A 14,451-nucleotide genomic window follows, 5' to 3' on the forward strand; every position below is an offset into this window, starting at 1 on the left:
GCATATTTATAAATCAGTTACTAATTCACTTTCATGTTTATAAATTAGAACCTAATTTACTTACAATACATATTTATATATCTAATGTATACAGGATATCCAATACGACGCGATCCGATACCTTACTGGAGAGTGTAACTATGGTGGTCGTGTCACGGACGAGTGGGATCGTCGTACGCTCCACAGCATCCTCGACAAATTCTACAGCACCAGTATTATTGAGGACAAAAATTATAAATTTGATGAGACGGGTGATTATTACTCACCAAATGATCTTGATGTAAGTAAAATAGAAACACCTGTGGGGGAAAGAATGTCTTTAGATTGCTGACATTTTAAAACTAGCTGTATTTTCAGAAGTCATCTTCATCAAATTAATTTGTTCAGAGTAAGCTCCCTTTAAATATAAACCGGTAACAGTCACCTATTCTTATGCTAATGACTTGATTTCCTTTGTATTGTGTTCAACTGTTAATAGGAGTTATCATTGTGGATTGTATATCAAGGTCAATTTGCATCAAACTGTAAAATTTTGATTGAATGAGATCCCAAATCTGTTCCTTTATCAACTGATGTCTGTATTTGTCACCACAGTATGACGGAACCCTTGAATTTATCCGTAACCTGCCGCTGAACTCCAAGCCTGGAATCTTCGGTATGAACGACAATGCTGACATCACCAAGGACCAGGGCGAGACTCGTCTTCTCTTCAACAACATCCTGCTGACACAGGTATACACAATACCTCTTCGTGTTTATACCGTTTTCAAACCCATTAGTGATTTTGTTTCCTGCCACTTCAGTCGAAACTCATTTGAATGAGTAATTCCCTCAGGAATTTATTAGATCCCAATTAAAGATCCCTATTGGATTACTGTAAACGTTGATATATTTGCAAGTGTTAAATTTCATGATGTATGTGTAAATATTTGACGATTTTTATTTTTGCTATAAATATTGTCATATGGACACAAATTTTTCATGAGAGGGGATATCCGCACTTAATAGGTATTCGCGTAATTGGTTTAAATTTTCCCCTCACATGATTTTTAACTGTAAACAATTCACGATGTACTGTTATCCTTTTGCAAAATAGTTTCATACAGACACAAAATCGTGCGCGAGAAAGAAATTTTAGTGCTAAAAAAGGCATTGGCATAAAATTCCACGTTAACAGTAATTGTCCTCCATTCATGGTCACCCCTGGTTTGTTCTTCTGTTTGGTTTTCACATTTAACCCAGAGTTTGTTTGATATTTAAAATAAATTCATGAGTTTGTTTAATGTCCACATTTCTCAGGTTTTGATTTTGTAATATATATTTCACAGTTTAATTTTACCTCTGATAATAAACATTTAGCATATTTATAAAAGTTTAGGAAAAATCAGTGAAAAAAGTATTTAGATAACAAGATAGTAGGTGTATATGAAATAGTTGCTTGTCACTTCAATAAGTGCGAGACCCTGTAAATAGTTTCTTGGACTTTAAGCAGACTCTTTGAATTATGTTTTGTATTAATAATTTGGTGATTGTATTAATATTATATTTTGAATTTATCTGGAGCCGTACTTGTTTGATATTTGTCAGAATTAAATTTTGTATTTCATTTTACATCAGCGCCCAAACGCCGCAATCAAAGGGCAGACAAACAGCAGGAATTTGTTTTACCCTCGGCACAAAATCTTTCTTTTCCAGTTATTCTAGGTCATCTTTGATGTTTAATTCAATCATATCATTACTGCAGTTGCACTAGAAAGAAGGCGGAGAAGGGTATCGGGGATTACCTACATAGGGAGGGGGGGGGGGGCAGCGGGCTGCTGTGATGGAATAGATTATATTTGGCATTTGTAAGCCTAAAAACGCTTGGTCAGGAACTTGTTTCTTTCTTTTTCCTTATTGTTTCCGTGATGTTATGCATATGTTTTCATGGTTGCCGACTTGCTCTACAGGCCCTAGCTATGTTGCGGGCGCCTCAGGCACTGCGCCCCTGGCCAGTCCACTTCAGTAAAGTGGTTTGTACCAGCACATCATGTTGTTGTTATTGTTACATTGGATTGTTTATGTTGTCATTGTTATAAAATGTAACAACAAAGTCAAGTCCTCATTGTCCTACAGTTGTCGTGATATTATATCGTAATTACAGCACTAAAGTGCTAATCTTATCTTGTTATTCACTAAACGAAATTAAAACATATTCTTGTGTCTTGTAGAAAAATATCCTAGCCATAAAGTCTACATATTATTAGGCAAATATTTTTCCATTTAAATTCTAATAGACAGCCATAAGAATTACAGTAATATAATCAAATGTAAAACGTGGTTTTAAAGTTTAAATATCCTTTTCTGTATATCTTCAGGTTTAGTAAGGTTTTGTGTAACTAAAATTAAAGGTGTTTATTTCAATTTGTTGCCAATAATTCATCAAAAAAAAAAGTTCATTTGAAACACCAGCAATATATTAGGACGATCTATGTGTTTGAAAAATAGATACCATTTGATTGAATGATATTCAAAATGAGTTTTTTTTCCGTAGATGTGAATGACTTATTTGAGTTTCACAATTTTGCATGTGCGACTGTTGTATTGTTAAGAGTGTTAGGTGCACACCAGATAGAGTGTTTGATCTATTTCTTTATAGGAATGAAGTGACGATTCTACTAAATATTGAAAAATCTTTTTTATTGTTTTTCACTCGTCATGTAAAATATCCACAAAAAAGTGTATGTGAATGCTACATCAGATATGATGTTGTATCTGTGAACATTTTATCTCTTTCTATTGTCGTATTGGATCCTTTTTGTTTAAATGTTATTTTCTAAGTCTTTACAGCATTTTCTAAGGACATTTATTTTATTGTCCTAAAATTTATCTTAATTTTTTGGTTATAATCATACTATTTAAATGATAGATTAGAAAGAAAGATAGCAGAGAGAGTGGAGAATGGGAGTCGGAGACAGGAGGGAGTGCTAGGGGAAGTAGATATGAGATAATTTTATTGATAACTAGAATATTACACAGGTTAAAACCTTACTGGAGACCCGTAAATGGCCTCCCCATGAACGATAAAGAACTGGAAAGTTTGTACTCGCACGTGTTATTGTGCGGGTGGTGTGATGGTCAATGGCATGCATTTTCATGTTAGATATACATGACTGTAGTGATGTTTTGAACAGCTTTATATTTTGACTTTCAGGTTTTCTTTAGATTAACTTACAGAGATATAAAATTTTATAGATGTGGATTTTCACCCAGAAACCTTTACTACTTGCCCTGATGAATGAGTTTGCCCCGTAAAAATACCCCCTGTAGAATTTTGTAGAATTGCTTTATATTATACATTATGTGTAACAGTGAAGGTTATTGCCAATGTAGTTTTAATATGAACTAATTTAATGATTTTGTTTGTTTCTTTTTGTTTCGTGTGGTTTGTGTGTGGTTACCACGGGTGTCGACAATAAACAAATACAATCTCCATGGTAACAGAAAAGGGTAAGGCCTAAAGTATCACTAGTCCTACTGTATAAGGCCTGATACATCACTAGTCTTTGGCCTACTGTATATTAGAGTTCTATATTTACAGCATTCTCTACTCTGACAAGCTCTTTTCCAAAACATATTATCATTACAGTTTTTGCATTCTGGTGTCAGTCTTGCTCCATTTTAGCTACAATACATGGACAGAAAGATGAAATGGAAAACTTTAATGAAAATATTGTGTTTTTTCAAGACTTTGAAGTAACTTCAGCTATAATCATCCAAATTCATATGATATATGAGCGAATGTAATTTACACCAGTATATTTTCCACGCCCCTAGGGTTTTAGCTCCTTTCCTTGTGGTGTATGTTTTGGAAATGAGTTTGTGCTGACACCTATACGTATATAGACACTAATAGATACAAGGTGATGTGCATCGCTAACGAGTTCACCTGTAACGAGGGTTATCAGTAATGCTAGTCTAGCTGTACCACCAAATCTGTACAAGGTATCGGTATCCATGGTAACAATTGCCATGACAACATTGGCCGTGACTATAAAGAGAGAGGCATGACAGTTGTTACCATAACAACACAACTTACATAGCAACAACCATTATAGTATCAGCTAGAATCACTGAAAATGATGTTTATATATAGCAATGACTCTCCAGTTTCCATAGCAACTGTTTCAAATACAAGCCACGATATCTAATGATTATACAATTAGATAATTAGAATATGTTGTTCATTTTCATCATTCATCACTACCGATATCTTGTGCACTTTTTACCCGATAAACTTACAGATGAGATCTACTGATATATAAAACTACCTGTTTATAACCATACAACCAGTTTCTGTATGATTCTGTCTATATATTGTGTGCTGTATTCTATACATGCAGACATACTGACTGACTTATTATTCCTGTAATCTGTGTAAATCTAACCCTATTTTACGATCTTTTATAGTCTTCATAGAAACTCTGAAAGACTGAAATCTTTGATATTATTGATAAGAGCAATTCATACAATACATGCACACAAGGGTGTACTCAACTTCAAGCTTGTCTCATGCATGTGAGAAATAGAATACTAAACTCTTGCTAGTCTCAACATACTGGAAAACACTAACAGCATGCATGCTTTTCTATTTTCAGCTATTTAAGTTTTATTCAACAGCAGGCTATATTTGTATAAGCCATGAGAATTATATATTAGTGTTTGAATTGTAGTGGATTAGAGGTAATTATCTGTTGGTTTGAGACATATCTAGTTTATGTAATGATACATCATTATGTAATGATCTTTGTTACACAACCGTGAACATTTTATGTGTGACGTTTCGATGACCAGTATGAATTGTGTACACCATAATACACAAAAATGTAAAAACTGTCTTCGAAATGAAAGTAGAAGATCAATGATCAATGTTGATTTCGGCACTGCTGAGAAGACGACACTATACTACAGTGTTGCAGTTCGGCCAAAATGACTCAATCTTTACATCATTACATAAATCATACCGCCCAATAATTTCCAACCTAAAGAAAATGTTAAGAAATATTTAGATGTGCTAAAAAAGTTTTTAAAACGAGTTAAGTGAAATATGATCAAATATCAGTATATTAAAGAACGGACACACATTAGTTAGTATGTAGATCATAGCTTTGTAATTGTATGTATTTCAGTACTCATGAGTCTAACTTTGATGAATGATTACTGTTGTATCTCATCACTTCTCATGTTTCTCACTCAAATCTTCAACACATCTCACTTCTGTACTTCAATTCTATCAACATTTCATTCTTCTCATTATTTACAAAATAGAGAAATCTTAATTTGTAATTCCAGGATATCGAATTTCAAAAGATAACCAATACTTTGTTTCCATACTCAAAGTGAAGCATATTCAATTGCTTCTTACAGATTCATACTTTAGCAAAAAAAGGCTGTTTTTTTTATGACAACAAAAATACAACAATATAGTATTGCAAAGATGATATTAAGGAAGGTCTTTCAATATTCTGCAAAGATATGATAAAATATGATTTTGAGACAGTCCACTGATGAAAAATGATTTTGAGACAGTCTACTGATAAAATATGATTTTGAGACAAGTTTTTAATTTTGCCCTCTGTTGAACTTTGTCACTGTAGGCTAAAGCTTCATCGGAGGGAGGAAAGTCTACTGATGAGGTCGTGGACGAGGTCGCGGCTGACATACTGTCTAAGTTACCACCTAACTATGACACAGATGCGGCTCTGCGGAAATACCCAACTTCGTACAAACAGAGTATGAACACTGTCCTGGTACAGGAAATGGTGCGATTCAACCGGCTGCTCATCACCATCCGATCCAGTCTCGTCAATGTCAGGAAGGCTCTTAAGGTCAGTGGGGTCAGGGGTCGCTCAGGTCAAGGGTCAGATATGATCTATATACACCATTAAATTGAGGACTTTTAAGGTCAATTGATGGTCAAGCCAATGTTTTATAAAAAGTTGGATAGAAACAGATAGAGCGAACTGAGAGGTAATCCTTGATAAAATTAAAGCACATTAGTTATGTAATGGAAATCTTGAAATAAGTAGTTTTTCATTTGTATATCAAACGATGATTAATTGGTACTTAAATATAATGTGTAATGTGACATTGTCTTTATTTAAATCTTGTTATATTAATAAAAATCAATATCACGTCTATACTGTATTAATATATATTGTTGTCATGGTAACAGGGTCTCGTGGTTATGTCTGGTGACCTTGAGGAGGTGGTATTGAGTGTCCTGAAGGGCATTCCACCTGGAATGTGGATGAAGAAGTCCTACCCATCCCTCAAACCATTAGGAAGCTACGTTAACGACTTCCTGACTCGACTCAAGTTCCTCCAGGTAAATAAAAACAACAATTAAAATCATAAAGGTCTAACAAATACCAAAGTGGTTTCAGAATGACCAGTATTAGGAGGTGTTTTTTTGAACATTTTAGAAGCATGTTGACATTGACTACTTCTTGGAAATTGACAAAATACTCACAAAAATAGTCCAGTTATTCAGGGCTCTGTTTCAAAAATGTTCCCTACTAAAAAAGAGTATGTATCTTTACTTGGTCATACCATACTATTACAAAATATTAGGGAAGGTTCCTTAACTTGGAATTTTTCCTAACTTCTTACAGAAATTAATACTTTCCTATTATTGAATAATTTTGAATTAAGAAAACAAATAAATGAATCTGAAACCAGAAATAAAGAACTCTATAAGGTATTTTCTTGTCCAAAGCATGAAAATAAAACAAACAATATACAGATGGCCGGTTGTCTAATGTCCATAATAAATTGATGCTAATACGGCAAAATCAGAGGAGATGGAGCTAATCCATTTGACTATTCCTTCCCAGGACTGGTATGATCAGGGGCCACCAACCGTTTTCTGGATCTCCGGATTCTTCTTCACTCAAGCTTTCTTGACTGGTGCCCAGCAGAACTACGCCAGAAAGTACACCATCCCCATCGATCTGCTTGGCTTTGACTATGACGTCATGGAGGACAAGGAGTATGACGAGCCTCCAGAAGATGGTAAAATAATACTATTCTTTTATAATAACCAACCTACAATGAATAAACTAATTAAAACCGCTTTTATTTTTATGTGCAATTTGATTTAGAGAATTTTGTGAACAGAAAGAAATCTGGAAAATTAATCGCTTTGGATTTTAACACAAATATAAACGTTTAATTCTAAAAAAATCAGAATTTGTGAAACTCAGTCACCAGGAAAATGAGTTTACAGTTGTCTCTTACAATACTTAGAAAGACATTGTTGAGATATATCATTCAAGGTGTTGTTAATATGACTTATAATAATGTACTATAATCTGTGTGACAGGTGTGTTTGTGTATGGTCTATTTGTGGATGGAGCGAGATGGGACAGGAAAACCAAGTTACTGGCTGAATCTGAACCCAAGATATTGTTTGACCCCTTACCCAAAGTAAGTAAATTCAACAAATCTTAGCACAAAGAAAACAATAATAATAAAGAATTAAATAAAAAAAATGTAAGAAAACCTGACTTGATTATTCATTATTTTTCCAAAATTTAGCCAAATCACTTGTAGTTTGTTAGTCTATCTTTCATAGGCACACTGACTTAATCATTTAGTCTGACATAATGTATAGCCTTCATAGACTGTTCTAGACAGTAGCAAGGAAACTAACATGGTGGACATTCTTTTAGTCTTCTGTTAAAGTTGAAAATTGAAGAAGATAAATATGAAATATGTTGTTTTTTATGTTATTTTTAGGTTTGGGTGAAACCCATAAAGAAAGCGGACATCCCTGACAAACCAATCTACAGGTCTCCAATTTACAAAACAAGCGCACGTCGAGGTGTGCTATCCACAACAGGTCATTCGACCAACTTTGTCATCGCGATCAGTGTTCCGTCCGACAAGCCACAGCAACACTGGATCGGAAGAGGCGTGGCCATGTTGTGTCAGCTTGATGATTGAAAAGCCCAAAGGGGCGAAACTTTTATATGCATGTGTTATATCTTGTCAACATGAGCTGTCAGTCATTACATTGGCTTGATATCATAATGAAGCCGAAGAGATGATTTGAATATCTAAATGTGATTTTCCGAAAAAATACTTTTTTAAGTAATGTAATACAAATTAACTTTAAAAAAAGGTCCTGAAGACTGTGATATCTGAACCTAAAACTCTCATCAGCTAGAGTTATCCTAGCATGTGTTAATAATCCCGAGTTACTAAATATTTATGTTTATGTACTAAAATGTATCTATTTGTTGACTTCTTTGTTTTATCTTCAGACTTAAGTATTAATAGTTACATTATGACCACAGGGTTTGCTGAGAATGTCATATATTTCTGTGAAAGCAGCTTGTTACTATTCCGTCCATATAATCGTGATATTGATATGTCAATAAAGCTATGACTCACCTGATCAAAATGTGCTATTTTAAGTAAATGCAAATAAAAGGTTTTGGAATTGTTCCTAAACATGCAAGAATCTGCGATTTTTTTCCATATTTTTTGACAATTTCTAATACTGATAAAAAAACAAGGATAATTTGGTAACAAATAACAAATTTTATAAAATTAACAACAAAAATAGAATGTATAATGCCATGTTCCGTCAGTAAAATCTCCAGAGAAGATGTTAAACCCGTCCAAATGTATATAACCTATATGATAATGGTAGTACCTTTGATAACTGTAAGATATTTGTTTATATTTATCATTAAGTATATTATTTATATGATTTGTGCTAAGATGTATTTTATGCCAATGTCCACTTTTGTGGAGTTCTACTGTGATAGAATTAATCATGTCCAGTAATTATGTTACTTATTTAATGACAACAAAACTGGTTTTCAATCACGTTTTTTATATTTAATGTGTATATTTACTTTCATTAGAAGTTTATAGTATGAAATTGATGTATGTAGCTTCTGTACTACTGGAATATCATGTGCAGGCCCAGGGGAGGGAGGATATTGTACTTATATATGAAGTGTGCCCCACGGGTGGGGAGAAGTGACGCTGTACTGCTGTATATGTAGTATGCACGGGGGAGGGAGGATAATATACAATGTACTGTTGTAGATAACGTGTCCCGGGGGAGGGGAGGGATTAAACTGTACCACTGTATGTAGTATGCCCGAGGGAGGGATGATAATATACTATTGTAGAAAATATGTCCTGGGGGAGGGGAGGGATTAAACTGTACCAGTGTATGTAGAATGCCCCAGGGGAGGGGGGATATCGGTACTGTACTGCTGTAGATAACATAAACCAGGAGAGGGGGAGGATTCTATACTGCTGCAGATATCCCGAGGGGTGGGGGGGGGGATACCGTACTGTATGTAGTGTGCCTTTTTCTATCTAGCAATACTGGGCTGTAGACAACACTGTGCCTTTTTGTAGCACTCCCTAAACTGCTGTGTACATATTCCCCCAATGTGATAACAGGTATCAGCTGCTGATCTATAATGTTTATATGTACATGTGAAAAGTTGTCTATAATAAATTCAGATTGACACTGAAACATGCTTTGTTTTTTCTCTTACACATATAAGCTTAAACGTGATGTATGGATATATGAGTTAAAATGTTTAGTTACACCCAACTTCGCTAGCCAAGGGTATTAGTCCGATTCTCTTTCTATAATAGAAAGAGAATCGGACTAATACCCTTGGCTAGCGAAGTTGAGTTACACCCAATTGTATGCTAAAACTGTGACGAAAATCTACATACAGATCTTATCAATTAAAGGGACAATTCACTCACGCTAATTCTTTTACATAACCAAGAAGCAAAATATGGCATAAATGTATTGTTAGCTCACCTGGTCCAAAGGACCGAGGTGAGCTTATGGGAAACCGCAGCGTCCGGCGTCTGGCGTCCGGCGTCCGGCGTCCGGCGTCCGGCGTCCGTCAACAATCGACTTCTTCTCCATAACCGCTGGTCAGATTTCAATAAAATTTGACTGGTAGCATCCTTATGGGCTACTAACTGAAAATTGTACAAATGATGGGGCTGACCCCCCGGGGGCCTGAGGGGCGGGGCCAAAAGGGGTCAATTTGGCTATTTCCAAATAAACGACTTCTTCTCTGAAACCAAGCATGGGATAGCACCCATAATGCAATGGTAGCATCCTTATAGGGTTGGGATTCAAAATTGTACAAATGATGGGGCTGACCCCCTGGGGGCCTGAGGGGAGGGGTCAAATGGGGTCAATTTGGCTATTTCCATATAAACGACTTCTCTGAAACTAAGCATGAGATAGCACTCATAATGCAATTGTAGTATCGTTATAGGGTGGGGATTCCAAATTGTACAAATGATGGGGCTGACTCCCGGTGGGGCTGAGGGGCGGGGTCAAAAGGGGTCAATTTGGCTATTTCCATATAAACGACTTCTTCTCTGAAACCAAGCATGGGATAGCACCCATAATGCAATGATATCATCCTTATAGGGTGGGGATTCAAAATTGTACAAATAATGGGACTGACCCCCCCGGGGACCTGAGGGGCGGGGTCAAAAGGGACCAATTAGGCTATTTCCATATAAACGACTTCCTCTCTGAAACTAAGTTTGGTATAGCACCCATAATGCAATGGTAGCATCCTTATAAGGTGGGGATTCAAAATTGTGTAAATGATAGGGCTGACCCCCCGGGAGCCTGAGGGGCGAGGTCAAAAGGGGTCAATTTGCCTATTTCAATATAAATGACTTCTTCCCTGCAACTAAGCATGGTATAGCACCCATTATGCAATGGTAGCATCCTTATAGTGTGGGGATTCAAAATTGTGCAAATGATAGGGCTGACCCCCCGGGGGGGCCTGAGGGGCGGGGTCAAAAGGGGTCAATTTGGCTATTTCCATATAAATGACTTCTTCTCTGCAACTAAGCATGGTATAGCACCCATAATGCAATGGTAGCATCCTTGTAGGCTGGGGATTCCAAATTGAGCAAATGATAGGGCTGACCCCCGGGGGCCTGAGGGGCAGGGTCAAAAGTGGTCAATTTCCATATAAATGACTTTTTCTCTGCAACTTAACATGGGATTGCGCTCATAATGCAATGGTTACATCCTTATAGGGTTTGGATTCAAAATTTTGCAAATGATGGGGCTGACCCCCCCCGGGAGCCTGAAGGGTGGGGTAAAAAGGGGTCAATTTAGCTATTTCCATATAAACGACTTCTTCTCTGCAACTAAGAATGGAAGAGCAGTTATAATGCAATGGTAGCATCCTTATAGGGTTGGGATTTGAAATTGTACAAATGATAGGGCTGACCCCCGGGGCCTTAAACGGCAATAGATGCGAGGTCAAAAAGGTCAATTAGGCTACTATTTTCATATAAATTACTTTGTCTGTGAACCTATGTATTGGATAGCATATTTGTATGGTATCAATAGCATCATTGTATGGTTGTGATTCAAAATTAAACTTTGGGAGTCAATTTTGCTTATTTTTCTTATTGTCAGATTCTTGTGATAATTACTAACAAAAATCCAGGTGAGCGATACAGGCCCTCTGGGCCTCTTGTTCTACATTTCTTATGAAACATATAACATAAGATATTGACAAATTCCACGTCATTGTTTAGTATTTTAATTGATACCGTTGTAATTACAAATCGTTGATCAATACGATTAAGCAGGTACAATATGTACGCTGTACCAATGTCCGAGCCAAAGTCACGCACGTTAAACAAATGAAATACATAACCACTGTGGAGGTGATATAATGATTTTTTAGGCAAGACAATTCACCTAATAAGGTAAAAACATTTCTGTCAGAGCGATTTGAGCTGTTCTAAACAAAAGTAGCATTACTCTACGAGCAAGGGACTGGGTTCGGCATACAAGATATTCGACCACAATTTGTAATGGCGGACAGCGAGTGAGTTTGAACATTTCACCACCATGGGATTTTCTGACATATCACAGTAAAACCGACTGATCTAATTCCCATTAGAACTGGGGGTTTTCCGATATATATACAAATTTAATGTTGTCGTAGAATAAATTGTCCCTTTAATGGTAATAGTGTTTGTTAAAATGATTTATTTAACAACTGTTTACCAGTATAGTCCATTTGGGATCTGGCTTATGCCTAAGTTTCCCAATGCTTGAATTATTCAGATGACACAGAATTTTTTTTCACCACATGACAATTTTGACATTACACATTATCTACGTAGCATGGTTCAACATTGAAATTCTCATAGAACGAATAACCCGAGCCACTGAATAGGTTTGGGACAATCCACTGCTTTGTTTGGCTATTCAGGGTCTTGTCTGACGAGGTTTCAGTCTCGCTGAAGTCGCCTTGCAATTTAGACCAATTAGGCATTCCTCAGGATGGCCGAGAGGCCGAAAAATAAAAAGAGAGACAATTTTATATTTAAACTACTGAGTTGTAAGGGAAAAAACTTTCTCTATTTGTAACAAGTTGTCATATAAACAAACGTGAAAAAACGAACAAGAGATGCTTGAGGGATCTTTGCGACCACCAAAGGATGATCTATATATCTGATAATGGAAAGAGGGATCTTTTCTCTGCTTTTCAAACTTCAACTATCAAAATCCAAGATGACTGTCTGTCGACCATCTTGCTGACCACTTGCTTTCAACATACGTTATGCACATCTAAGGCCATAGGAGTACCTACATATGAAATTTGAGAAAGATTCCTTTAGTAGTTTCTGAGAAATAGTGGTAACAAGAAGTGTTAACGGGCGGACGGACGCCTGACCACGGGCGAAATGCTATTTGATGAATAGCACATGAACATCATATCATGATGATGGTGGACTGAAAGGGTAGTCATCAGAAAGTTTTGTAAAAATTGGGATATTTCGATTAATAAAGTGAGTGTGTGTGTGGGGGGGGGGGGCTACAAAGTTTGCTATTCTATGGATTTATAATGGATTGATATTTAAGCTAAGTTAAATAAAAAAAATCGTATTGACATTAAAAACAAACTCCCAAATGTGTTTATACTGGAATTGTCATATTGAAGCGAGTAGTGTGTATGGCCAAAACATTCAAAATCAAGCACACTATCATATGATTTTCATTTCATTTTCATTTTGATATGAACTCCTATTCCTGAAAATTATTTTTTTGTTTAAATTAGTCATAGGGAATTTTGGAACCCTGAAGGCTTTAAAGTGAATAGTCGGGCAAAGAAAACCAGTCTAAATGCGTTCATTGGCCTTCCAAAAGTTCTCGCATATTAATACGACGGTCAAGTTCTGCTTAGTTTCCCAGTTCTGACCATTAAAGTAAAGAAAAGTTGAAAGCATTGAAAGCGAGGCTGCGTGGAAATGTAACCACGGACATAGTGAGCCGGGAGGATGTTTTAGAATTCCCATACTTTAAATTAATTTCTTCGTACGCAGACAGATTTTGACGAGAGATTTTATTTTTCCATTTCATAAGAAATTATACTGGATACATTCACACCATTTTTACCGACTTTAGCCATCCTTGCCCGACTGTTCACTTTAAGTAATCATAGGCTCTCTGTGACTTTCCATAACAAAACTTTACTATTTCTGAAAAGAGAGAGAATACCTAGAATAACGAATTATGTCGGAAAGGTAAACTTAGTCTTAAAAATAATTCGAATCAAAAAGGCGAAGTGGAATAGTAATTTCTATAGATGTTTTTTGTTTGTTTGTTTGAAAGAAAATGAAGGGATTAAATAGGTACAATACAGCTTTAGTTAAATATTATTTGTTATTCTTATCAATACTTGAAATTTGTGTCATATATGCGTTCATGCAACATAATCAACATTGAAAACAGAAAACAATACTCAATTCCAAAATTTCAGTTTGAAATCATTTCCGCGGAGATGAAGTTTCGCGAATTTAAAATTTAATGGAAATTCATGCGGTAGATATCAATCCGCGTTACTGTAGACAAGTTTTATTTGGCGTGCGTTTATTTGGCGTGCGTTTATTTCGCGATCTAAGTAAATTCGCGAAAGATAATATCCGCGAATTTAAATTTTATATCGTTGATTCTGATAGGAATTTTTCTTTTTTTCTTTTTTTTTCTTTCCGGACAATTTTTAAATCCGCGAATGTTAATCTTGACGAACTTGTTTTGAAATGGAAATCGCGATATTTAGTAGCCGCGAAAGAAAGTTGGTTTTAAATACTAATACTAAATGCTTGATATTCGTAATAGTTATTTCTCACATGTATGATACCCGCAAATACCAAAAGGAAAATAAAAAGGTAGAAAGAATAGAACAAATAAATAAAAGATAGAATTATTAGAAATACACATTTAGAAAAATCATCAGCGTCAATAACAAAGTCAGAGAAATGCTTGTAAATGAATAATTTATCATAGTATTCTATATATATATATACCGTCAAGTGTACTGTTTATTTATTCAAAACGATCTTAGAGAACTTGACTTTGGCCTC

General features: G+C 35.7%; 1 protein-coding gene across 3 annotated transcripts in view; it reads left to right on the top strand.

The window, feature by feature from the left end:
* The window catches only part of LOC138310379 (dynein axonemal heavy chain 7-like), a 47,654-nt gene extending 38,110 nt beyond the window's left edge, over positions 1–9,544 (top strand). For all 3 annotated transcript variants that reach the window (XM_069251577.1, XM_069251578.1, XM_069251579.1), the window contains 7 exons: positions 95–280; positions 595–732; positions 5,637–5,867; positions 6,215–6,367; positions 6,876–7,053; positions 7,364–7,467; positions 7,780–9,544. In XM_069251577.1, coding sequence (XP_069107678.1) covers positions 95–280; positions 595–732; positions 5,637–5,867; positions 6,215–6,367; positions 6,876–7,053; positions 7,364–7,467; positions 7,780–7,986 — 1,197 coding nt within the window. In that variant the 3' untranslated portion in view covers positions 7,987–9,544. The remainder of the gene's footprint in view (positions 1–94; positions 281–594; positions 733–5,636; positions 5,868–6,214; positions 6,368–6,875; positions 7,054–7,363; positions 7,468–7,779) is intronic.
* Positions 9,545–14,451: the final 4,907 nt, after the last annotated feature.

The sequence above is a fragment of the Argopecten irradians genome, chromosome 16 (assembly GCF_041381155.1).
Source record: "Argopecten irradians isolate NY chromosome 16, Ai_NY, whole genome shotgun sequence".
NCBI lineage: Eukaryota > Metazoa > Mollusca > Bivalvia > Pectinida > Pectinidae > Argopecten > Argopecten irradians.